The sequence below is a fragment of the Patiria miniata genome, unplaced genomic scaffold, assembly GCF_015706575.1.
Source record: "Patiria miniata isolate m_02_andy unplaced genomic scaffold, ASM1570657v1 HiC_scaffold_7, whole genome shotgun sequence".
Taxonomy (NCBI): Eukaryota; Metazoa; Echinodermata; class Asteroidea; order Valvatida; family Asterinidae; genus Patiria; species Patiria miniata.
In genome coordinates, this window is record NW_024037074.1 from 3,386,292 (window position 1) to 3,413,335 (window position 27,044).

Genomic DNA, 27,044 nt, shown 5'->3' on the forward strand with positions numbered 1-27,044 from the left:
ACACTATAGGGTTCTTAAAAAGTCACCGAATGTTCTTCAATTTCCAGATGGTAATATATCACATGTAGGCTCATCTTTGGGCAAACGTAAACTGTATAGGAGAGGTGTTTCCTGAAGAAGAAACTTGCTCTTTAATCGCCAGAGGGTAAAATACAAATGTATATATGTATAAACTATATGAGGATTGCCCTTCATTTTCCAGGGGGCACATATTGATTACATGATGATTTCATTTGCCGTCTTAAAATTTGGGTTAAAAAAAAAGACGGACAGCATCCCCTCCTAACTTAGTTACAAAACTTTTTATGTCGTATTTGGGAGCGTGCTAATCAAAGATCCAAGATCAGTGAAATTGTTGAGATGTCTTCACATCTTTACATAGTTTGAAAGATCCAATATTGGCAAAATGACAAGAAGTAGTAAGATACAGAAAAAGCATTCTTTCCTCGAGAATAATGAGCAGTTCAAATGAAAGTATTATAACATTGTGACTAAAAACTGTTATTGATATTGAAGAGAAGATGCGTTACCTAATTGCAGAAAAAAAAAGGACAAGAATGAATCATGCAAAGAAGTTGCTCGGACTTTTGACAGGAGTTAATCAGCCCCATGTATGGGCATGTGTGCATATTACTGTAGTAGTCATGACTACACAGAGGACATTGTGTTACACACAGGATGGGGGTTAATGCATATTCATGAGCATTAACACATTGAAGTACTGTGGTCTTGGCTCATTCTCATGTCAACATGAAATTCATTTCAAGTCGCATCATTATAACAATTTCATTTGATGAAAGACATTTTTTTCGGTTGTTAACAATATATTCAGAATGAGTCATAATTGTGCATAAGTATGAACATTTACAATTACAATATGCCTATTTTTAATGTAAATTTAGCAATTGTAACTTGTATGCATTCCAATTAAAGAGGTTGTGGAATGCTCGAAGACATTTCCGTCATTTTTTGGGTATATGTAGCCTAAGGTGTGATGAAATAAAAACGACTATTGTTTCTGTCATGAAATGAGTACAAAGGTTACTTTTGAGAGCTATTTTGCAGGTCCTGTTTCGACCCGAACGTGCAATTTGTGTAAAAGTCGTCGTTGCGGGCAGCAAACAAAACACAGTGAATCGTGACGTAATAAACAGGACTCGTTTATGCTACTCTGCATCGGGAGTCCTGTTTATTACGTCACGATTTACTGTGTTTTGTTTGCTGCCCGCAACGACGACTTTTACACAAATTGCACGTTCGGGTCGAAACAGGCATGACAGAACTTGAAAAACAGCTCTCAAAAGTACCTTTTGTACTCATTTTATGACAGAAACAATAGTCGTTTTTATTTCATCACACCTTAGGCTACATATACCCGAAAAATGACGGAAATGTCTTCGAGCATTCCACAACCTCTTTAAAATAACATAAATCATATCATCATGCCATGAATAAAAAATAAAGTCGAGCCAAGAGAATCACGATGCACAAATAAATTAGATTTTCTTTTCAAATTTTATCATGTGATTTAGGTCTATACTTTAAAAAAAGATATGGCACCGCGTTCAATTACTCCCCTTGCGCTTTCGTCTTGGGTATAGATTCGCATGCGCAATATGTAGCAATAAACGAATGATTTCGGGTTGCTCGAGGACGAGCCACAGCAACCGGACCGGGTCAAGAGGTCATGTGGCGACTAAATCCCCTTTGCAAATGGATTTGAGCTGTCGAAAGCGAGCAATTGTGGCCACTGTATGTGCTCTTCCTAAATGAACAAGAAATATATATGACTTGAAGCGTTGCATGGCTGATGACATGAAACAGACAAACTTGCGGGTAACACCACGTGGACAGAAATCTCTTCGTGTGGTTCTGAAAAGAACCGGTTGGTTGAGTGTAGAACTCGACGTTTTCGGACAGTGTGCTCTGTCTGTCCTCAGGAGGGTGAGTGAAACAAACGGTTCTTTTCAGAACCACACTTCTTCCAAGAAGAGATTTCTTTCCACATGGTGTTACCCGCAGTTTTGTCTATTTTATGAACAAGAAATGCCGGGTATGTTTAAAAATTAACTTCACTTTCCTCCCGTCGGGTAAGCACAAGAAGCCACATGACAGTTATATTAAACACAGTCGCGCTTGCACGAGTAAGTGCAGGGAAGTAATCGAACACAGGGCTGGTAATTGGATGTTATGCATGACTCAAACCCCACTCTTATTTAATTTGCCCCTTTTCAAAAATAATCTAGGCATAAAGAGTTCAAAAATGTAGTTTCTTACAGTGCTGTCTGCTATATACAAATCATTGTTTGTCTCCCCCCACCCCCCAAAAAATTACGCTAGTGAAGGGTAAAAACCACTATTACTTCAAAATTACGCCAAAGAAGTGCAAAGTCCAGTTTGAAATAAATATCCCCAAATCCCATCTTACATGTCCATCATCTTACCTATATCGCAGTGTTGGCCACTGCGCCCCGGTGGGCAGACGCACCGATAACCCACCGGTCCGGGGTCCTCCTCACAATAGCCCAAGCCGCACAGACCTACATGATGACACGGATAGGAAATACTTTGTTGGAACCAAAGACTTACTGACTGCAGCAGGAATTGAACCCGCGATTTCTGGAACGCAGCATAGGTGCTCTACCAACAGTTCCTGTGTTGGTGTGTCCTCAAATGTCAAATTTTTTTTGGTCAGGGGTGCTAGTCAGAAACCACAGTGGGTAGAGCTCAGTTAGCTGCAGGATTCGAACCTGTGGCCACTGAAATGGATACTAGTGCTCTACCTACATTTCTTATGTTGGCAGTCTCGCCAAATGTCAAGTGTTTTTGGTCAGGGGTACTAGTCAGAAGCCACAGGGGTAGAGCTCAGTTAGCTGCAGGATTCGAACCTGTGACCTCTGATAATGGATACTAGTACTCTACCAACATTTCTGATGTTGCAGTCTTCCCCGAATGTCAAGTGCTTTTGTTCAGGGATGCTAGTCAGAAGCCATAAATGTAGGTAGTGCTCAGTTGGTTTTGGTTCGATTCAAACTCCCCACAATTCTCCTTGATAACTAAAATCTTTCAAAGCGAGTGTTGCGATTTTCCAACGCTATTTATATTTGACATGTTTTGTTAAAACATGAAGTATTTTCTGTTTACTTTGGGTGGTCAGGTTGGCGGAGTGGTTACTGTCCTTGCCTTCCACCGCTGTGGCCCGGGTTCGATTCCCGCCCTGGTCCACATATGGATTTGGTTTTCAGTCCTTGCCTGATTCCGTGGGTTCCCCCAGACTATTCTTCTGGGCTTTTCCTCCCACCTCTAAAACTGTAATTTCTTCTCATTGTCTTCTCTCTACAGGCTTCTTCAGAGCTACAGTGCCTAGGGCGCTTTTGAGGAATCCTTGGTTTCATTACCAGAAATGAATAAATATAACTTTCACATGAGTGGTCGAGACGTGATCTACAAGTCCATTGCTCTGGCCGTTTCTTACCATCCACGCATCGCTCGGCGGTGTCACACTGCATGCCTGTGAAGCCGGCCTGGCACTGACACTGGAACCCAAACTCCGTGCTGGCCTCCTGGCACACCCCGCCGTTGTTGCACGTGTCGACCTCGCAGGTCGGGCAGGGTTGGATTCCGACCCGTGACCCCAGCTCGCTGCCCAGGTAGATCTTCTGGTTGTTGATGATAAACTGGCTGATGCAGCCTGGGATTGAAAGGGAGGGGGAGACACCAAAATAACAGGCCATTTTTTTCAAGAGAGCTTCGTTATACCCTCCTATGCAAAGACACATTCTGTGCCAAGTTGTCCTTGCAGTCAAAATCTATCAAGTGACCGTTTTCAACAGTTAAGAATTCCCAGCCTACAAAAGCAGGATCGACTAGCTGGGACTGTTTAAGTAGCTTGATACAGCTATGCTTTGACTCCGAGCCTGCTTTGTCTGTTGACCCAATTTGACCAGTCACAGTGCTTGCTTGACATATAATCTGACTGCTGGTGACTAGCCTTTTGTTAAAAGTACAGCAGGGGAAGTGGAAGTGAATTTTGACTGGCTGTGACTGTTTAAATAGCAGGAGGGTTAATCTACCACACTGTGCAGTAAACAATGCTGTATTCTTTGTATTTCAACAAAATTGATGAATATGCTGTGGTACCCGCTGCTGTATCAGATTTGAACCGACCAGCCGACCCGGCAAGCTACAATAATCCTAGCCAAAATGGTTGGGACACTTCCTGAACCTGCCACGGTCACCCACTCCCCCGGTCAATGTTGTTCTCTCCAGCTGGTGGAGCACACACCGCGCAATGAGAGACAACATTGAACGGGGGCTGGGGGGTGGGGGGCCTAGCGAGATTTGGCCAGGATTGTAGGTGGTTGAGTGGTAAGAAGTCTGCACGAGTAAGCAGGAAGTGCTAATTGTAGTAGGTGTTAGAACATTTTTTTTCTTTTTCCCTCACCTATGAACCCGTTCTCAAATCGCACCGCCCTGGGCACCATGTCAAAGCTCCTGACCCCTCCCAGGTACAGCTTCTGGACCAGGTTGAGACCCAGGAACCCTCCGCTGGAGTTGCCATGCACCTCGGGCTGCTGGTCCACCTGCATGAGGCCGGAGCGTCGATTGCGGTACAGGCGGACCGTGTGCCACTGGCCCAGCTCGAGGGGCTCCGTGCTGGTCAGGGTGGCCGGGCCCGAGCCCAGCTCAAACTGGAACTCGGCGAGCCGGTCCCGCATGCCAAAAGCGATGTAGTCACCTCCGTCGCCCTCCAGGGTCTGACCATTGTACAGAATCAAGCCTATAGGGGAAACAATGAGGGAAAAGAAGACCCAGAAAAATGTGATTGGGTGTAGGGCAGGGAACTGGGCCCGAATTCATGGCGCTGCTTATCAGTTAGCAGAAAAGTTGTGCTTACGATAGCAGAAAGTTTTCATGGCGTGGATGTGCTAACAGTTGCGTGCGCAGGGAGAATGCTACGGGACTTATTCATAAGTCGGCCATATTGGATTGAGAGTGAGGTAAAATCCGCATTTTTGGAAGTTGTGAAGAGAAATGAAAGCAATGACGTTACAAATTAATACCAGTCTGCTCTGATGAATAATTAAACATTTTGTGATTAAACATACTCTAATGTTTTAAGCCACATTTATTTTTAAAAAAAAATGAAAGTGAGGCTATAGTGAATAAATAGTCTGGCACCATCCCATTCAACAGTTCACAATTTATGAAATACATTCAGGGAACACGACAAAAATGGCTAACTTGTGCAACCTGTGCCTAACCTTCCTCAATCCTCCAAAATCTTCCAGGTGGTTTTGGAGGATTGTGGTTTAATGACAAAATAATGGGACAGTTGATTTTTGAGGATGCACTGCGTCAAGTTGGTAGGCTGTACCCTGCATTGTTTATGTTCAGTTATGCATAGTTGAGCCCTGCATTATACTCGATATCATCCGCACTGCTTCTGAATGTCATCGGCACTGTCTCAACCCAACCCAGTGCTTGTTGGAGGATTTTGAAGGATTGAGGCAATGGTCACCCCTCCACTGAACAAATTCAAGAAATAACAAATGATTTTGGAGGGTTGAGCCTGAATCCAATTTTTACACGGCGGCGATTGGAGAATTTTGCAGGATTGAGGATGGTTCCTGGCCAAAAGGGCCCAGGGGTTTAGGGTTTAAGAACAAAACGCAACACATTGAACAATCAGAGACAGGTACTAGACTGTTGGTGCTCACCTTGCGAGCCCTCTGGTTTGAAAGAGATAGTGATATCAAACACCACGTAGGACTCCCGTAAGGGCGGGAAGGAGATATAAGACATCGGCATCTGGGTAAAGTAGGGGATCAGCTCTGCAAAAGAAAAAAGAGGAATTGGTAAAAAAACAAGCTCAATCAGAAGTATCTTGGAAGCTGCGGGCCAACGACTTCGTGTTTATGCATGAGTCATGTGATTGCAATGTAATACAATGCAATACAATGCAATACAATGTAATACAATGTAATACAATGCAATGCATGTGATTGTGCCATGTACTTTCTGAAAGGAGTAGTGTTTGGAGTAAAAATAATATCAGGTTTTTGTTTCCAGTGACCCCATGGTGACCTTTGACCCCAGTTTGGTCATGTGACATGCTGGGGCTTGGCTACTGATACTTTTGACAAAGTTTGGTTGAAATTGGTCAAAATATGTAGGAGCAATAGACAATGTCAACCTTTGTTACTAACCAACTAACAGAGAGACGATGATTTGTTGAGCTGCTATTCCACAGCTAATAATCGGATTTAAACGAAAAAAGTTAACGTGCTGACAAGAGTTTACCTATTAACCCAAAACATACAGACATACATACAGACATACATACACACAGAAGGAATACGCTATCGCAATATACCCCTCCGGCTTACAGCCAGGGGGATAATAAAAAGGCACCAACATTTCCTTGAAAATGGCAAAACAAAAATTGAAAATAAAGTTAAATGTGTTTAAAAAAAAATTGCATGTACAAAGGGGCCATGGAATTTCCTGCAATGGGATAATAAAGTTTTTATTGATTGATTGATTAAATGGGACACAAAAGAGCATTTGAAAGGATTCCATTCAAAAAATTACATTGCATGGGCCCTTACAAAAAATGAAAGTAAACAAACAAAGTCTGCGTACCTCCGACGGTCAAGGTGACCGGATACTCGGACGTGCCCCTCTGATTGGTGGAGCTGCATATGTACACGCCCTCGTCGTCCTCGCTGACCGACTGGATGGTCAGTTTGCCGTTCTCGATGGTGTAGCGGCCCGGCATGTCGCCCGTCTGCTTGTACCAGGTGGTCTGGGGAGGCGGGAACCCAGACGCCACGCAGGTGAACTCCACCAGGCTACCGACCGGAGCGTTGCGCTCCTGGGGGATGACCAAGATTTGCGGCTTGGCTGCGAGTAGGGAAGAAAGATTGAAAACGGAATCAAGTCTTCTATTTTGGTCTGTAAACAGCTGTAAACTCTCCTTTTGGTGTTTGGTCATTTTATCATTTTTGTTTAATTTTTCCTGTCCCTGTTACCTTGGTACTTTGTAATCTGCCATCCAAGCATCATTAACATGGCTTCAAATTATTTTTCGTTTGTTGGGTAGGTAATTTGCTATTCATAATCACCCTTGGAGGACGACTGCATTAAGAATGTATCAGAATTATAAAATCATAGATGTCAGAGGTAAGGGACAGGAAAAAAGCGTACCCCAAGTTTATAGAATTACCCTGTTGTAAAGTACAACCCTGTTGTAAAGTACAATTCTAATGTCTTGACACAGCCTGAGTGAAATTTATAGACAAACGCACAATTATATCAGATTTAGAATATTCAAATCCGTTCATTATCACATTCTTTTTCAATGTTTTCATGAGAAAAACAATGGCATATACATCATTTGTTTTAGAAAGAAATTTTTCACATGGAAGTAAAGATGAAAATCTTAAAGGGAGAAAGTCAAATGTTGGCATTTTGACTTAAAAAAAGAAGATTTGATTAACGCGTTATTCCCTGTAATGCCCCAAACTGCCCTGCCTGTTGCTCCCTGTACCTGCTGAAACCAACCGAGCACTCTATGGTTTATGGATTCATCAGGGAATAAATACAATGTAATACAATGTAATACAGTGTAATACAGTGTAATACAGTGTAATACAGTGTAATACAGTGTAATACAGTGTAATACAGTGTAATACAGTGTAATACAATGTAATACAATGTAATACAGTGTAATACAATGTGAAACAATTTAATACAATGTAATACATGTAATACAATGTAATACAATGTGAAACAATGTAATACAATGTAATACAATGTAAAGCAATGTAAAGCAATGTAATAAATGCAATACAATGTAATGCAATGTAATGCAATGCAATACAATGCAATACAATGCAATACAATGCAATACAACACAATGTTATACAATGTAACACAATGTAATACAATGCGATACAATGTAATACAATGCAATACAATGTAATACAATGTAATACAATGTAGTACAGGTACTAACAGGTTCTCTCTCTCACCTTGCACGTAAAGGATGACTTTGGAGGTCTGCGAGCCGACGATGTTTGTTGCCGTGCACAGGTAGGTGCCTGCGTCCTGCAGCTGGACCTGCGGGATGGTCATCATGCCGCCCCGGATGATGACCGTGATGGGTGGCTCACCGTTCTCGCGGCTCCACATGATGACCGGCTCGGGATCACCCCGGGCCCGGCACTCGAAGGTGACCGACTCGCCGATGGCGATGAACTGGACTGTGGTGTGGATGCTGATCTCCACCGACGGTGCAGCTGTGTATACAAGAACCCCCAAAAATGTGAAGGAAACGGTCCACAAAGTGCGTGTGAATTTGGATTTTAAAAAAAATTAAGGCACTCCATACCTCAGAATTGTGCGTGGATACTTTTAAGCACTTTTCTTACATTTTTGTAATGGGAACACTACGAGTAAACTACACCATTAGAACGATTCAAAAACACTGGTTCAGCTGGTATATGGTTGATGCATGGGCGGCCAAACACACCAACATGCCAGCTTGCTGAAAAACAGGGAATGAATCTGTGTTGAGGGTGTTCTGTGTGTGGTTTCCTGTTCGACTAAAGTCACCTATGGTAAGCAGCAGGGGAGTAGTTCTTGTCGGCAAAAGTCGCCCATGGTAAGGAAAGGGTTAAATATAACAAAAACTGAAAATAACTTTAGAAAGTCTAAGGACTTGAAATGGCCGAACAAACAGAAGAGAAACAAAAAACATAACCAAAAAAACCCCACATTTTTTTTTAAATACTGTCTTAAATTGAAAGAAAGATGGAACTCAAACACAAGACATCTGAACTATCTCTCCAGTTTTTATCGATTAATTAAACCCAGAGGAAATGCTTCACGTGTGTATTATCGCTTTCTATGGTATTTTAGACAAACTTCTGTGGATGGGTTCAGTGATGGTTAATTCACCTTGGAGTGCTAGTCTTGCGTATGCCTTGGAGGAGCCGGCTGAGCTGTTTGCCGTACAGATGTAACGGCCTTCGTCACCGGGCTGAAGATTCCTGATGCTGTAAATGACAAGAAACAAGTACAAAACAAATATGAGGGATATGATCAAATTAAGAAAAAGAACAAATAAATCAGTTTGATTTATTAAATATCGCAGAACCTTGTCTGCGGATCATTATCATGCTAATCACCTGGTTTTTGTAATTATACAATTACAATACAATGAATTACAGAAATAAACTTATAACTTAACTTTTGGTTATTTTTTGACTGACTAAATATTGGCAATATTTTGGTGAATAAATAGCAGATATGGGAGTAATTTCTTTTTTTTATTTTGGGAGGATAATCAAGACTAAAAATTTGAATTAAATGATTTTGGAATGAGATTTGGACTGGGAGTAAAAAAGGACATAAGAATCACTTTTACATCTGCTAGTGGTTTTGAAGTGCAATGACCTTATATTATCATCAATGCTTTTTATTCAAATGAACTGAAGCTGCAAATTGTGACATTGTGGAATGCAAACGTTTTTTTCCCAAACTTTGACTTTGCTTTCAGCTTCAGCTGTCACCCAAGGTATTTTACAAATCAAGATAACACTAAAGGCTACTGAATGATCCTGGAGCCAGAAACTAAGCCAGAGCAACAGACGAAGCCGAAGTTTGGCAAATGGCCTTGCGTTACCTCAGGAGTCCGCTCTGAATGCTGTGCTGAACAGGCAGGAATCCGTCCTCTTTCTCCCAGATGATTACTGGTGGCGGGCTACCGGTCGCCTGACACATGAACTCCACGAATCCGCCGATGGCCCTGGTCTCTCTGGCCGGGTTGACGATCACCGTCGGTGGAACTTTGGAAATAAACCAACCCCCAAAAAAACAAGTCAGTACTTATTCATGTTTTGTTTACGCCAACCCTACTTAAAGCAACAGAATGCAACAGAGGTCAGAAGCTGTTGTTTGTTTGATTTAGCAGGCAACAAACGAGGCTGGCAGTGGGCAATTGCGTTAGAAAGTTTGTATCGTAAATTGCTACGCATTTATTTGTCAGCAAAAAACACATTTTTGTATAGTTAACGGTAAAATGTTGCAAGCAAAAATTAAAAAAAACCAAAGCGACTCGCTTTCTATGCAAATCAAGGGGACATGCTCACTGGAACGGTACACTATGTGTGCCCTGTCAGAATAACGGATTGGAAACAAAATGTGGATTAATTAAATTTGGTAAAATTAGGGGCAGTGTTTAAATTGTCGGCCGATCATCATTGGAAATTGATACCAAAAATGCACCTCTCTTGAAAATGTCCGCACACCAGGTGCCATGATTTTACAGGATGCTTTAGACTGTTATTAACTAACAGTCAGTACGGTATTTCATGATAATTTGGTAGTTTTGTTTTTTGATGTTTTGCAAATGTTGTATATTGCCTTTAAAAAAATGCAGATGAGAAAGTGGCTTACAATATCAGTACCCGCACATGTCAAGTTTTTTTTATAAATAAGTAAGCGCAGAATTTTCCACTACAATTCAATTTCACGCTTGTAAAATTTCACAATTGTAGAACAATGTATGCAAAACTTGAGTTTCACACCAATCCATGTATTTATCCACGGTAACCCTTTTCTCACCTTGTACATACACGGTTGCAGACATGGTGCGGTAACCAGCACTGTTGGTAGCCGTGCAGATGTACTCTCCTGCATCGGCGGCGGTTGCCATGGTGATCTGGAGCATCCCGTTGGCATCTGAGGCGGTGGGGGGAAGTGGACCTCCGACCTGATGAGACATAAAAATTGAAACATAAACAGCGAAATGTTTTTTTTTAAATTAATAATTGTTTAATGTAAATTCTAAAAAATAAAACGGCCATTTATTTTTCAGGAAACCCCAAAAGTACTTCTATATCTGAATTATAAATATCTATAGATTCTATAAAAAAAGTCATCAATTTTTTTAAAAAGAATTACTCATCATTCCTTAATAAATACTCATCTATTTTAAATACTCCTTAAACTTATGCCTAATTCAGGGTTTAATTACAATTGGAATACAGTTTTTATCGAGGAAGGCAAATGAGCAAATTAAGAAGAATTCTTTCCAATTACTTGACCTACAAAATAACCACCTTGGAATGTTCTGTTGAATATTTATGACAATGCATATTCATTGATGTCATGAATAATCATGTCGGTAAATGCATACTTTTGCCACTCATAGTTCATAGGTTGGGCCCTGCATATTCATTGATGTCATGAATAATCACGTATGTAAATGCATACTTTTGCCACTCATAGTTCATAGGTTGGGCCCTGCATACTCATCGATGTCATGAATAATCATGTATGTAAATGTATACCTTTTGCCACTCAGTTCATAGGTTGGACCATGCATATTCATCAAAGTCATGAATAATCATGTATGTAAATGCATACCTTTGCCACTCATAGTTCATAGGTTGGGTCCTGCATATTCATAAATGTCATGAATAATCATGTATGTAAATGCATACCTTTTGCCACTCGTAGTTCATAGGCTGGGTCCCTTCAGCCATGCACTGTATGCGGATCAGGTCCCCGGCTCTGACCGTCTGACCAGCAGGAGAAACAGTTGGCCTCGGTGTAACTGGGAAATGAAAGAAAAAAAAATCAACATTTCTCCTTAGTTGGCAAAAGCATTGTTTTTATACACTTTGCGCATCTTAAAGCAAAAATCTTTAGTCACATTTTTAGCAATTGAGGATCCAGCAACACCACTTTATGTCGACGTGGCCCTTTTGCCTCTAGCTGTACAGGGTGTGTAAAAAAAAAAACGAAATCCAAATGGCATGACCAATTTTTGAATGAAGTTTTGCCTGTAGCACTTTCAAAATCTAGGATATGAAATCCCAGTCATTAAACTTTCTTTTAGTACAAGAATCATTCAAATCACTCATGTACTTTTCAAGTTATGCAAGTTTGAACACAAACACTGTTTTAAAGTTCTGTCCACGGATCACAAAAAAGTAGAGTTCTTTCAGCAGTGTTCTTTCTAGAGTCAGTTGACCCTGAATCAGAGGGCATTAGGACAACACCGCGCATGTCGTTCTCTGACTCTATATGCGAGTGAGCAAAGACGTTACCGGTCTGTGCAGATTGAGAATAAAAATAATTCATGCACCTTTGCGCCATTCGCACCCGGGCCAGTACAAGCATGCCGTGGATCGCTCCCACTGGGGCCCAAGAAAAAGGCCACAAAACGCCATCTACCAATCATGCACGGTGTTCATGATAAAGTTAGGGACTACCTGCACACCGAGTCCACACTGACAGGGTATTCGGACTGAGCACTCACCCAGCACGATGAGCGTGACGACCTGCTGGTAGACGCCGAATCCCGTGGTGATGATACAGAAGTACTGGCCCGAGTACTCGGCCCGCGTCTCGGGGAAGGTCATGATGCCGTTGTCGACGGTTACCATGGAGGGCATCATACCGCCCAGACGCCGCCAAGTGATGGTGTAGGTTCCCTCCGCCAAATCTGACAAGAAAAAAAAGGTGTTTTTTCCAATCAAATTCAATCTTGCATTCTCAAGTAATTATTTCTGGACATAAAAAAAGAATTTCTCAAGAGCGTCCAAAAATGAAGTCGACAAATGTAAAAAAAAAAAAAAATTCATAAAATGGAATTTGCGTCGGGGTGAAGTAAAACTTATAAATAGTTTGGTTGCGGTACACGCTACTATATCAGATTCAAACCAGCCAGCCGATCCCGGCAAGCTTGGTGGTCGAGTGGTAAGACGTCTCCAGGTCGCGGGTTCAAGTCTCACAATCACTCAGGACAACACTGAGTATACTGGTTTATAAAATACATCTATGAAGGGCAAAATGTTCAGTTCTAGAGATAAAAAGAAAACCCTATAAAGTATTTTGGGTAAAACCTATGGACTAATTCACACAACTTTTTATAATTCACAGAACTTTTTTTTTCTGCTTTCAAACCGAAAGGCAGTGTAACAATTAGAAGCGCTTGAAAAATTTCCATACTTTACAATGAAATAAAAATAAAATCCCCCCCCCCCCAAAAAATAAAGAATTCTTAAAGGGCTGAAAAGCCGACTCCAAGTGGAATTTCTAACACATTATTTTAAGATAAGGTCTAAGAATTCTCCTTGATAATAAAAACTGTTTGCTTTTTTATAACTATTTGTTAGTCTGTTGGTCACTTGTTAATACCACTAACCCAACTTGCCTGTAATACCATATTTTGAGTACTTAATTCAATCATTTTTTGGGTTGTGTTTTGTGGTTAAAATCCCCACTTTTTGCTTACTGGATGCGCGGCAGCTGAACTGGGCTGATTCTCCCTCCACTCTCTCCAACTCCTCCACCGATACCTCCACACGGGGTGGTCCGGGACGCTCATTCTCACGAACTGCCAGGGAGAAAAAAAGAAGTTACGAAACCTGGTGGAATATACCAGAGAGTTATGCATTTACCTTGGTAAGGTCCCCCCCCCCAAAAAAAAATATCGTTCTGCTTCCGATTTCATGGCATTTGGAAATAGGGTAGGCAGGTACAGGCATGTCACTGGGAATTTAGAAAAAATGAGGAAACTTTGAGGAAATGAGGAAACACAAGACTTTGTACAGTATTTTTCAATTTGTAATGGTATTCATGAGAAGAGCCAAAGTTTAGATTCTGGGTCTTGTGCCCCAAAAGGGGTGGGGGGGGGGGGGGGAAGAATGCACCAGACGACTTGGACTAAGACTTTTGACAATGAATTTGAACACGTTCACAAGACATATTTTCAAGGGGTTGGCTTCCCACTGAATGTGAATGAGGTGGAGGATTGTGATCAGTCCAATTTGTGTAAACTGTCGTATGTAGTTCCTTATTTGTCAAAATTCAAAATATGGAAGAATTTTTAAAAACAATATACACTTCACAAACACTTTCAAATTCACACTACATCATCCCTAAAAAAAATGCTAATATTTGGAAAAAACTAACGACAAAATGAAGCCAAAAACTGTTCCAATTCATAACACGGCAAACATGAAAATGAAACTCTACTTGAAGAAATGTACACATGGTGTACAAGGTTGATATCAGAGAATGGTTTACCAGAAACCCACGTGTGATTTCAATCCTTCCCATCACTCACCATCGACGACGATCTCCCGTTCGTGGAATCCGGCAGCGTTCTCGGCCCGGCACATGTAGCTGCCAGCGTGGCTCATGTCCACCGAGTCGATGCTGTAGACCACGCTGCCCGCGTTCTCCGAGGACAACTCAAATTCGCTGGACGGTACGGCTTCATACAGGCTCTGCTCCCCCATCTTCATCCACTGGACGGAGGGCATGGGTTGGCCTGAGGCCACGCACTCCAGGACCATCGTGTCCCCGACGCGGTAGGAGGCTGGGCTGGCTGGGCTGACGTCAACGCGTGGTGCTCCTGAACATTTTGATATGAGGTTCATTCCATAAATATGAATCCAAAAGTTTGAACCTTTTTGTGTGTTTCTGTTACACCTGACCTGTGTAATTTGCCATGGAAGTATTATTGAAATTGACTTCAAACTGTTTTTAAAATTTGTTTGGTAGGAGCTTGTTTGACTCAGTTCAGTAGATATTACACTGATCGAGGAAATGGTGAAAAACCTTCACATTCTTTTGATGGCGTAACATGATTTCCTAAATGAAACGCTTGATTTCAAATGATTAGTCAATCGACTTATCATGGAAATCACATACACTTCTTGATTTCTTTTAAAATGACAGCAAGCCAGACGGAATCATTTCACAACCTGACATACAGATCCTTGTCCTTGGAGGGGTGTGACGGGCCTGGTTTTATGATTTTCTTCTTACCATGAACAGTCAGCGTGACTGTCTGCTGTATGGTGCCTACTGTGTTGTTGGCGGAGCATATGTAATATGGGGTGGCATATGGGTTGGGCTGGGGGTCGGGTGGGGTGGGGTGGGTGGAGGGGGGTGGGGTGGGGTGGAGGTGGGGGAGTGACGGGCCTGGTTTTATGATTTTCCTCTTACCATGAACAGTCAGCGTGACTGTTTGCTGTATCGTGCCTACTGTGTTGTTGGCGGTGCATATGTAAGCTCCCTGCTCATTGGGGGTGGCCGATAGGATCAACAACGTTCCTTCATTATCCTACAAAAGGGGAAACAAATCAATTTGTGTAATAATTAAAACTGCGACAACGTATTTCACAATTTGAACACTAACTGACTATACAGGGTGAGTAAAAAAACAAAGGAAACCCAAATAGCAGGACCATTTTTGTAATGAAGTTCTGCATGTAACTGTTCTGTCCACGGATCACAAAAAAAAGCTAATTGTCCTTTCAGCAAAACGAAAACAATTCACGTACATCAATATGTCAATTATTTTCACCAATTCATGGTGAAAATGTGCATGCTTTTTTCAACTTTTGTTTTGTTTTGACTTTTTTCTCTCTTGGATTTTTAATTTTATTTTTTTAGTTCTTGCAGTATTTGTAATGTTTATATATTTTTGTGTTATTGTTTTCCTCTTACTGTAAGACTTGTTATTGTAATATTTTTAATTATTTTTTTTTATTTAGTCTTTTTACTCAGCCCGTAATTGGCGGTTATCTGCTGTTGGATGGAGAAAATGAAATTTACAACAACAAAAAAAAAAAATTATTAAGAGTGCCAGTACTGAAGGACCACTGGACGCCATCTTGCCTAATGTATGCTGGTATGCGTACTTTATATAAACATGAATAGGACGCGTGAACCAGCTAAGTGTCCTTCACATGCTGTCACTGTTAGGAGGCAAAGCGCCCTCTTTTGTTCACAAACACACAAAAAATGACTGCTATTCTGTTCCTCATCAGCTAACTATAAAATATGCCTCAACCAATGAAGTAACAAAAGTTAGGTTTGCCCACCCCAAAAAAAATCATTTTATCAGTAAAAATGGTTGATGAAATGGCGTACCTTTTTGATAAAGTGGACAATGAATACCACCTTCAAAATTTGCAGAAGAGATTTTTTCAATATTCTCAGGAAGAAAATTACTTCGTTTGAAAAAGTCAAAGAAAACTCAGCCTCAGATTATACAACACTTCCTGAGTCAAGTGTTGGTGAAAATTATGATGATGATAATGATAATGTGCTAATACAGCGCTTTACACCAACGGTCTAAAAGCGCTTTACAATTGTTACCCCTGTTCATCAGGTCATGAGACCAGTTTGTGCAGCAGCTCGAGATCAGCGCATTCTGGTCTTTACCTTCCACAGGTATTCACCTGGGTGGAGAGAGGCAATTGTAGTGAAGTGCCTTGCCCAAGAACACAAGCACCATGTTCCCCATCAGGGTTCGAACACAGGTACCACGGCTTGGAGTCGAACACCGTAACCAGTGGACAACAGCGTTCTATGTCTGCGCTTTGTACGGAATTTCAAAAAGGAAAGATGACGGAAAATTTACATTGGCGAAAGTCTGTCCGGTGAAACCCAGGTCGCCGACTCGACTCCAGAACACATTGGGCGGAGGGATGCCCGAAGCCTGGCAGAGGAACTGAATGCTGTCTCCTTGGCCGATAACCGGATTGGAGGATGGAGTGATACGCACACTGGGTGACTGGCGCCCTGCAAGTCAAAAACAAACAAACAAACAAACAAACAAACAAACATAGGAATGAGTATGGAATTAATGTAATATCCAGACGCCACTTTAACGGTTGTGCACAAAATCTATGGAGAGGCAAGAACATTTTCTAAGTATTACCTTACAAAATTGGAAATGTTTCTCAGTTTGGGACACAGGAAAGGACCTGCAGCCGATTTTACAAAACCTTACGGAATGGCGCAACTTTGCTTGTGCCACAATTTACATTCACTTATGACACATTTCACAAAAGTCGGATTGTGCGATAGTCCGCGACATGCGAAATAAATTATGACGTAGCTTGTGCAGTCATTTTAGGTGGCGTAAGTTGTGACGTAGCGACTGAAAATGACATATTTTACTAGCAAATTATTTTACTAGCAAATTATTACACAACTTATCAAGGTTGATACAAGACACTCACAACTTTGTGCTTGAAGTAAATGAAACAGCTGTCGTAAATGTTGTTTTATCCTTGTCGAAGATGTTTAAATCATTTAAGGCGTTGCGCAGCAATGCCAAGTGTCGCGAAATCGATCGTAGTTTTACTGTGCAGCTGCGCAACAAATTTGTTGCGTAAGTCTTATGCATGGTGCAAGCTGTGCTTTTTTCGTGAAATCGGCTGCTGGCCAACTACAAAAAAATTGGTGAACTTGAAGCAGGGACGGGATGTGCATGCGCTTACTCTGTATCCTGATCTCCACGCTGAACTCATAGTATCCAGCACTGTTGTCGGCACGGCAGGTGTAGTAGTCTTCGTCTTCTTGTGTAGCATCTCGGATCTGAAGCATGTTGTTGGACACCTGATGGCAACCAAAGAACATCACCAAATTTTGATGAACACTGTCCTGTTTCAATGTTTTTCGCAGGATGGATCCTGCTTAGGCAAGTTGTCACATAATGGAAGTTATCTGCCCTTGTAGCACTAGTGGAATTGCAAATTTGCACCTAACAAAATTAGTCTGAAGATTGGACTTAAGCAAATGTAAAGTGCAAAGGAAACAGTTAAGACCAGTTCATACTTCACGCGAAAACAAGTGCGAAGCGAAACTCATGTCGTGAACAATGGTGGACACGCTTCGAACGTATTGTTGACGTCACAAATTTCACTTTGCTTTCGCTTTGGCGTGAAGTATGAACCAGGCTTTAGGCGTTCCTACTTTGAAATATCAAAAGTTGGGGTCATTCGGAGTGATTTCAGAGTGAAGTTAATGAATGAAATAAAATAAATACACTTCTGAAAACAAAATCTGTCTGGGTTGAACGAGTCAGTCTTAATAGAAATAAAACCGATCAGATGGAAAAGGGAATCTGTTTGAGACTCACGACATGATTGGACCTCAGCGGTCCCGAGCTGCGAGACCATGTGATGGTAGGGGCCGGGGTACCGGTGACGATGCAGCGCAGGACCTGCGTGGTGCCCGGGTTGATGATGGCTCCCCGCGGCTCAATGCGGGCAGTTGGTGGCAGTCGATTCTCTGTCAACAAAAATGCAGAAATCACTGATAAAAAATCGATACCGACAACCCCAAATCATATCTTCGGCAGTCACAATAAGTCAATTAATCCCTTCAGGAAACACAGGGCCACATTTCAGAAGAAAAACAGAACAAGTTAATGTATTCGTTTTGGATTGGAATTCAAATTTTGGTGAAAACCCTAAAATAGCACAAAAATAGAATAAAAAAATTTGGAAATCAAACATTTTCTGTATAGTACAACTTTCCAATACCAAGCATTACAAATGTATGTACGACTTCGGACAATTTTTTCTCAATCTTAAATCAACTACATGACATAAACCGGTATATTAAGCAGGAAACAGGTTTCCTTAATCAGAATTTACGATTTCCCAAAGTGGAAAGCAGATATTTTGAAACACAGAGGTCAGTGGTCCTTAAAGGGAAGATACAACATTTGCAAACATCAAAAACCGAAATGATCAAATTATCACGAAATACCTTACTGGATTGTTAGGGAATGACAGTCTAAAGCATCCTGTAAAATCGTGGCTCCTGGTGTGCTGACATTTTCAAGAAAAATGGTATATTTCCAACGCTGGTCGGCCGACCAGCGTTGGAGAAAAGTGTTTTTTTCCCCAAAAAACTGCTTCTTGTGTTTCGTTTTTAGTTATTCTGCATTTTCTTTGCAATTGATTACACGCCTGTGAAGGGGTACAAGCCTGCTAGACTGATTCTCTGACCTTACAATTCTTCAAAGTCTATAAATTGCTCCATTTTATCTTACGTGGCGTCAGGGAACCAGATTACAAGAACATGACTGGTTTTCTTGTTTTTTTCCAGCATCTAAAAGCCCAAAAGGTGAAACAAGTCAGTTTAACAATATTTGCTACAACATACTAATCCTCCAAATCCATTTATTTCTGAAAATTGCAGCACAATCAAATGTTGTAAATTCCCTGTTAAACTGTTGTTTTACAGGGAATTTGACACTTGACAACACAAAATATGAGACACGTCAGTGCCTATGTAACCCATAATTTCTCTGTACTGCCCTAAAGCGCCTTGCCTGTTACACCTTACACTGCCCGAAACCGCCCCAGCACTGTACGGGTTTACAGATTCATCAAGGAATAAAAGAAATGTAACACAATGTAATACAAGTGCTAACAGGTAAAGAAAATTAGAATTAACCCGCACCTTGGTTGACGCGGATGTCAATTTCACCCGTACCCGACCCCAGCTGATTGGTCGCAGTGCAGATGTACACCCCCTGGTCCTGAAACTGGATATTGGGAATGATCAGGTAGCCGTTCTCCAGTCTGGATTGCGAGGGTAAGGGCAAGCCCCCGCTGCGGGACCAGGTGATCGTGGGCTGGGGGTCACCGCTACCCCCACAGAAGAGGACGACGCGAGTGCCTTCCGTTATCTCCCGCTGATCCAAGGGGTCGATGTTGACCTTGGGTAGCTTGGAGGCTGAAATCCAAGAACAAAAATCAATTGCAGAATTATTAGCTTCATGCCCTCTCAATCACCATCGATGAGAAAGGCGAAATATGAAAATGGTGATTTTATGAGGTTTTTTTTAACCTCTAAAAGGTCATAAATGATTACTATTACTATTACAAGAGGGTCGTAGTGACCCCCAACAACCCGGAGCAGAAGCAAGGGACCAGCAATAACTTGGGAGTAACTGGACAGCATCGGCTACCTACTTTAGCCTTTAAGCCAGGGGACAACCAAGAGGTTTTTCCAGTCGTTTCATGCTACTGAAACCGGAGATAAGCGCTAGCCTGATGGGCCACATTGGCTCATGACAGACTTTACTTTTACTTACTTAGGTTTGTACACCCCTTTAGACTTGCAAAGTTTTGTTACTTCTCAAGCCTGATGTGACTTACCTCTGACGTACAGAACAACACGGTAGCTGCTCGAGCCCTCAGAGTTGGAGGCGTGGCAGAAATACTCGGCTTCGTCGGACCGCTCAACGCTATCAATACGGAACACCCCGTCAGTGAAAGTCGACCCCGGGTTCATGACGCCCCCGCGACCCCCGCGCCACTCCAGGGTCGCCGGCGGGTTGCCGTCGGCGATGCAGGTGAATTCGATGGCGTCACCCTCCTCGGCTTCGATGAAGCGCGGCGTGATGCGCACATTGGGCGGTCGGTATGAGGCTGGGGAATGATAGCATTCAGAATGGGTCGTGACTCTTCAAACGAACCAATTTTCTGTCAACACGTCACATTCTCTTTCCAACATGATGTTAAGTCCATCATGAGTCCAGTCGCTCGTCAAATCGCAAGTCAAGCCACAAGTAACAGGGGAGGAACACTTGCAAAAGTTGGCCTTTGCCACGGAACATTTGAACAGCTTTGGGTGCTGATCGTCTGTCAATTGCGATTTTTAAATCGCGCGTGCGTTGTTTTTCACTCGAACACGTCTCGTCGATCGACTAGTCAAATCTAGTTAGTGTTAAACAACAACGACCCTTCATGTTGCTAACTAAGCAAATGTTGGTTTTTTTTCTATATTTTTTTCTACTTAACTTTTGTGCAATAAATAATTACTTATCTTTAAGTTGTCAATTGATTGTAAAGATGTATTATTCTGGAACAAAAACAACAATTTATCGGTAACTACTCATTAATTGCTAATGTTAACTGTGATAACAAAAGTTTTGAAAACTTGCCCCAGTTTACTTTTCCTCTATCTTGAAACATAAATCACAAATTTGACTAGAGAAACAGTGCTAGGTTGATCCAGTTGGACTAGCTAGTCAAACCACGCAGCGTTCGAGTGACATCTAGACCGACTATGGTCAAGTCTAGTCGACTCTAGTCACCCAACCAAACTTTCTCTTTGTCACGTAACTTGCAACTGGAAGATTTTGGATTGCATTGCGATCCCATGAATTTTACAGATAATTCCAGGGTATTGCACCCTCAAATTTGAATACATCAGAGAAACTTCCGGAAGACCAACATTCCAACTTACATATGACCGTGAGTCTGGCGTTGGCCTGGTCCACGTCGTGCATGTTGGAGCCTGTGCAGATGTAGATTCCCTGGTCTTCTTCGGTCACCAGTGGAATGGTGAGCTTTCCCATGACGTCCCTGGCGTTTGGCGGCAGGGAACCGCCTTGCCTGGTCCATGCAAGGGTGTAGGCGACCTGGCAGGATATGACAAGAGGACTTTTATCATGGAGGGGTCGAGACTATTTCTCAAGACACCAAACCTGTGAAAGGAATTACATCTTCATATTCAACGACGTCCTGGGATATTTAAGCTCTCCAGAGGATGGACGGAGCGCACTGCTAAAAAAAAGTCAAGAACACTTCGCACCACCGATTCTTTTCTGAACCACAGTTTTTATTAACAAAAGGGAGAAATTCAATGGTTTTCCTGCAAACTCACCTCCTTATAAAGCCATTCCATCATGCAAAAGTTGGAAAAGTTAATAAAGGGCATGCTTCTTTGATCTTTGCATAAATCTTTCCTCAAGTGAAAGATTTAGCAAGCATCAAAATTGTCAATGACATACCTGCTTTTAGATGTTAAAGGCAGAGTAGATCGTTGTCATGTGTGGATTTTTTTCGTTTGAAGCAACAAAAGTGCTCAAAATCTAAAGACAAGTGTTTAACAACCAACCCGAAGAAATTTTAGCTCAGTGAATGTTGTATATTCCAGGAAAACAATACTCCAGGATCTTGATTAGATTAAAAAAATTGTCAATTCATATCAGCATTCGGAACACGTTCTCATTCAGCTGATTGAAGCTATGCAATACCACGCACTGAACCAACGAATAACAGCAACCGCGCGCGCGTGTGTCAATGCTTGCATGTACCCATTCACGGATTCACCAATTACAAACCAACTACTAAAAGAAATGACCTTCTTTTTGGGGGGGGGGGGGGGGGGTTTCTTCAAAATGACAGCATGCCGGAAGAAATTATTTCACAGGGAGTTTAGTGCCATTACTATCTTTACACCAAGTCAGCTTTTCAACAATATTTGGTCAGTTACTTTTTGGAAAGCTGCAAAAAATCTACTCCACCTTTAGTGATTTTTTTTTAATTTCAGATCATTCCTGCAGCTTTTTGCAGAACTGCTAAGAAAACACATTGTTTAGCCAATTTACGGTAACCAAAAGGCAGACAATGAGAAGCAATAAAAAGCAATGCAAATTGCGCGACACTTTGGGGCACAACCTGTTTTGTGCTCCGCAAATTTCGATACTTAGCAGAATTTCCATGACCTTTGGCCTGTTCATGCTCGTACATAATGCATGGAAACAAAAAAACTGCACAAGTATAAATTTTCCGTTTTTAATCCTGCATTTGTAGATACCTGAGACAGTTATCAAGATCTTATTTCATTCAAAAGTTGTAGTGATATCTGCCTCTTGGACCAGACTGTCTCGGCACTCAATAAATACAAAATATGCATTCCAATATGGAATTCAAATGTACTGAAAGCAAAATTATTTTTTCTGAGGATAATCTCGTGCCCTTTAAAGACTTTACTTTATTGAACTCAATCTGCATGCTCTGATGTATTTTTGTAAAAAGTTACAACTGAACATCATAAATGGCAATGATCCCTTATTGAAATTCCATGCAATTTTTGGTTGCAATATTTTAGCAGTATTAAGGCCGGTTCATACTCGGCGCGAAAGCCAACGCAAATCTGTGACATCAGCCAAGTTTTCGCACTGCGAAATTTGCAAAAGTTGAACACTTTCAACTCCGGCAAATTCCGTAGCGAATGCTTAGTGACATCAAATACACATTGCATTCACATTGAAGTAGCAACCGGCCTTTAGGCCAAGAAAACCCAAATAGTTCAGCTTCTGATTACATGGCATTTGAAAATAGGGTAGGTAGGTAGGGAATTTGGTTTGGGTTTTTTTTGCAAATTTTTTTGTGTACGATCATATGGAGGCGTCTGCGTAAAAGGGTAAAAGGTAGAAATTGATGGTTTGGGGTGTTTTTTCCTCATTTTTCCAATAAAAAATTAGGGCAGGGGCTGTCAGAATAGGGTAGGTATGGAAACCGGAAGCAGAACTATTTTTTTTTTGGCCTTTATACTAAGAACATTCAGTTTACTCATTTTTTTTTTTACAGTTTATAAGCTGAACGCCAACAGCCTGTAGTAATTTTTGTTCTCTTTACAAAACCAAAATATGCAACGAAAAAGGTCGAGCAGCCACGTTCCCATCATGCAATGCGAACATCACCTTGGATGTCCTATTCCCATTGGCCGCGAGGATTGAGCATGGCTCCCCGGAACACGAGTCTATCCACTCTCCGTACTGCCGACAAGTTTGCGAGGAGAAACGACAAAATCTATCAACTTAACTACTCACAGACGGACATAAACAAACTACATACACATGAAGTACTAAGTATAGCCCGTCTGGACTAAATATAGCCCGTCTGGACTAAATATAGCCCGTCTGGACTAAATATAGCCCGTCTGGACTAAATATAGCGCGTCTGGACTAAATATAGCCCGTCTTCTGCAGCTCTTATGGAGACGGGTAACAGCAACATGATTTAGGCAAAACCACACAATCTATCAAGTTACTAATAACAAATGGACATAAACAAACTACATACACATATTGGCTTATTTGAAAAAAAAAACCAAAAAACAGAATCTAGCCTTTTCCTTAAATTCTTAAGATTTAGCCAAACACTGAAAATTAAATTTGAGTACGAAATCTCAACTCGTAAAATGTTAAAAACTGAATACATGAATACTGTAGTTTATGTAGTTAGTGTCCAGAGAAATTTTATCGATACAAATTTCAAAAATTCTTTTCAAGAAGGTTGAAAGTACCGGTAGAACTATGCAATTTGGGTCCAAAACAGGGAACTGAAATATGATGCAAAACGTCAAAGAGACTCCAAAAACAGGAATGATTTCATTCAAGATCTTAAAATTTAAAAATGCTTTTCTGTTATTTTCCGTACTCGCATCTTTCTTCGGAAAATTTTCACTCATTTCTCAGACTCAGAACATTGGATTTCAGATAAAAGTGAGCAATTTCTCGTGCTTGAAAAAGTTGGTTTTATGTATTAGGCAGCTTAAATAAAAAATTGTCCTTCTTTTGGACGAAATATTGTGTCACACATCATAAAAAACACACGTTTGTTTCGGTTCTTTTATTTGATTAAAAGTTAGGATTGAAGGGAGAGGGTATTATTTTAGGAGGGGAAACACTGTATTTTTCCCCCACAGAAGTGTGGTGGGAGTCTACGAGCCTACAGGTAAGTGAGTGAAGTAGACTTGAAGGTTAAGTCTGTATGTTTTCTGCTTCACTAACCTGGCTGATGCCGCGGCAGGTAAACGTCAACGTGGACCCTTCCTCCACCTCTAGGTCGACGGGCTCCTCAATGATGACGCGCATACTGGGACCTGAAGGAAAAAACAAACCACGCGCTCATCAGCAATGCATCCGAGATATGCTATAATCATTAGGCCAAAAAAAAAAATAAGTCGGTCTCTGGTCAGCGCGCGCGTCGATTTTGATCATGCGTGTCAATCTTTTTTTTTTCCAAAATGTTCCGCGTTAGCTCCAACAGCGCCCTCTATTGCCGCACCTCCTCATTTTTTTTTTACAAAGAGCACCAAGAAATGGGAAATTGCACCGAGGCAAATGATCGAAAGCACCAAAGCAAATTATGGAGGACACCAATGTACATGAGGACAGCAAAAAAGCTACATAGTACCCCACCTTGTCTGTACAATCTTAGCTTGAAGGAAAAAAAAGAAAAAAAACAAAAAAACAAAAAAGGCCGCGTCGCCATGTCAATTCTGGAACTTTGGTCTGACCAGACACCGAATATTTTTTTTTTGTGGCCTTAACTGAAAGAAATACTGATCACTTTGGGGATATAAGAGCAAAATGAAATGCGCCTTTACTATTTGTGTGTTTCGGTTTTGGGCGTATCGGCTTCAATGCCGCACCGGTATAGAATACAATTGCAGACACAAATAGCCGTAATAAAGCCGCACTTAAAGTTGCGTTTTCCATAGGCTTGTGCACAAACATGGATGTGTCCAGCAGGCTTCTTTTTGTACAGCGAGTTAGCGCTCTTGTAAGTTTTATTCAAGGTGCCCAAGGCTGGAATAACCTGCCAGCAAGGTTAGAAGATCCATTTCCCACAACTGTCCGGACCATTATCAACCATTTAGACTCTTAACTAGCTGGGCTATTGATGAATTGTTTTAATTGATTTTCTTCAATTTTGATCATCAAATATGCAATAATGATGTCTTAGGGATTGAATAATGTGCATATTGTTGGGCACTAGCTGCTGGAGAAAATGACTTTTAATGTTTATGTTTATTTTCGGCTAATTGTTATGTTGAACTTTGAACGCTAAATTTAAAGCAATTTTTATGCTCTCCGTTTTTAAAATAACATTTGTTTCATGCTGTGCAATGTGAATATACATACACGTACTTAAAATTTGATTTATCAATTTTAATGTTCAAATCGTGTTTTTTTGTATTATTACTCCTACTGGGACCCATGGGAGATCAGTTCTGATAAAAGGACTGAATGGGCCACCCAGTATAAAGAAGAAATCAATAAATACATAAATAAATAAATAAATAAACTCTATGAGTTCTTCACACTAGATAGAGTTACCAATTGTATGCAAACTGCCAAATTCTGAAACACTCGTCAACAAATCTTAGAGCAGTATGCCTTTATTGACAACAAGGTTATTTTGGAATTATAACTGTGGGTCAAAATCATTCATAAAATCTTCTTTAAAAAATTGTTTTGAAATGTATACCAAAATACAAATGTGGCTTTTTTTATAGGTTATATAGGTTACTTTAAAAAATGAAATAGGCTCCCCAGTTGAAAAGTGTTTTTATTGGTTTTATAGGTTTTAAAGATTTCGCTGTGAGGTCTGAAGAAAATTTGATCAAGTGCAAGATTTGTCTTTTGCAGATCCAGAAAAAAATTTCCAAGCAGAGAATTCTTCGGAAATTTCATTAATAAAAAACAAAAAATGTAAGTTCAAAAAAATAAATCAAAAACAAAAACAACCAAAAAAGAAGAAGACAATTTCATATTTTTATTGAGCAACTCTACAAAACTTAGGCGCAAGTCTGAGTAGGGTACCCTGACTCCAACAGCACGGATTCAACTTACCAACAACTGTGATGGTAACCTGTGCTGTGCTGGTACCGTACTGATTCCGTGCAACGAAGACGTAGACACCGCTATTAATGGCCTGAAGATTGGTGATCTGCACGCACGCACACACAAAAATGAAAGACAAAGAAATTAAGACAATTACAAAATTAATTTCATTTAAATATAAACAAAGTGTTGAGAACAAGCATCACATCACTTGCACAGCTTACATCCAGAAATTTCAATCCAAGTGTTATAACAACACTCAAAAGGAGAATTTTTTTTAAAAAACTTTTAAACATTCAAAATTAAAATATACATAATTTTGAAACAGAAAGTTGGATCAACTGCTGTTGTGGCCTCAAAGGTCAAGTCATAAGATACTGTGTTGGGAATTTGGACCAAGTCTAAGAAAAGGTTCACCGAACCTTGGGAATAAGTGCGCACATACAATACACCCCAGAAGTATGGATTGCACACGCGCTGCTACATCATTGGGGAATCTTAGGGAATCTTGGTGAAGTCTTGGGAAGTCTTGGGGAATTCTTTGGGAATTCTTGGGGAAGTCTTGGGAAGTCTTGGGAAATCCTGGGAAATCTTGTGCTATCTTGGGAAATCTTGGGCAGTCTGGGGCAATCGTGGGCAATCCTGGGCCATCTTTGGCAATCTTGGGAATTCCTGGGAAATCTTGGGCCATCTTGGGCAATCTTGGGAACTCTTGGGAAATCTTGGGGAAATCTTGGGCAATTTTGGGCAATCTTGGGCAATCTTGGGCAATCTTATG

General features: G+C 41.0%; 1 protein-coding gene across 4 annotated transcripts in view; it reads right to left on the reverse strand.

Moving 5' to 3' along the window:
• The window catches only part of LOC119744428 (basement membrane-specific heparan sulfate proteoglycan core protein-like), a 164,258-nt gene that overhangs the window by 11,410 nt on the left and 125,804 nt on the right, over positions 1–27,044 (reverse strand). For all 4 annotated transcript variants that reach the window (XM_038220356.1, XM_038220357.1, XM_038220355.1 and 1 more), the window contains 22 exons: positions 26,276–26,372; positions 24,428–24,519; positions 21,091–21,265; positions 19,998–20,270; positions 19,297–19,572; positions 17,963–18,114; positions 17,322–17,439; positions 16,457–16,617; positions 15,034–15,151; positions 14,147–14,437; positions 13,313–13,414; positions 12,335–12,520; positions 11,514–11,626; positions 10,633–10,780; positions 9,692–9,854; positions 8,965–9,062; positions 8,037–8,303; positions 6,646–6,906; positions 5,721–5,834; positions 4,445–4,780; positions 3,476–3,691; positions 2,445–2,540 (listed from right to left, as the gene is read on the reverse strand). In XM_038220356.1, the coding sequence (XP_038076284.1) occupies positions 2,445–2,540; positions 3,476–3,691; positions 4,445–4,780; positions 5,721–5,834; positions 6,646–6,906; positions 8,037–8,303; positions 8,965–9,062; positions 9,692–9,854; positions 10,633–10,780; positions 11,514–11,626; positions 12,335–12,520; positions 13,313–13,414; positions 14,147–14,437; positions 15,034–15,151; positions 16,457–16,617; positions 17,322–17,439; positions 17,963–18,114; positions 19,297–19,572; positions 19,998–20,270; positions 21,091–21,265; positions 24,428–24,519; positions 26,276–26,372 (3,853 nt within the window). The remainder of the gene's footprint in view (positions 1–2,444; positions 2,541–3,475; positions 3,692–4,444; positions 4,781–5,720; positions 5,835–6,645; positions 6,907–8,036; positions 8,304–8,964; positions 9,063–9,691; positions 9,855–10,632; positions 10,781–11,513; positions 11,627–12,334; positions 12,521–13,312; positions 13,415–14,146; positions 14,438–15,033; positions 15,152–16,456; positions 16,618–17,321; positions 17,440–17,962; positions 18,115–19,296; positions 19,573–19,997; positions 20,271–21,090; positions 21,266–24,427; positions 24,520–26,275; positions 26,373–27,044) is intronic.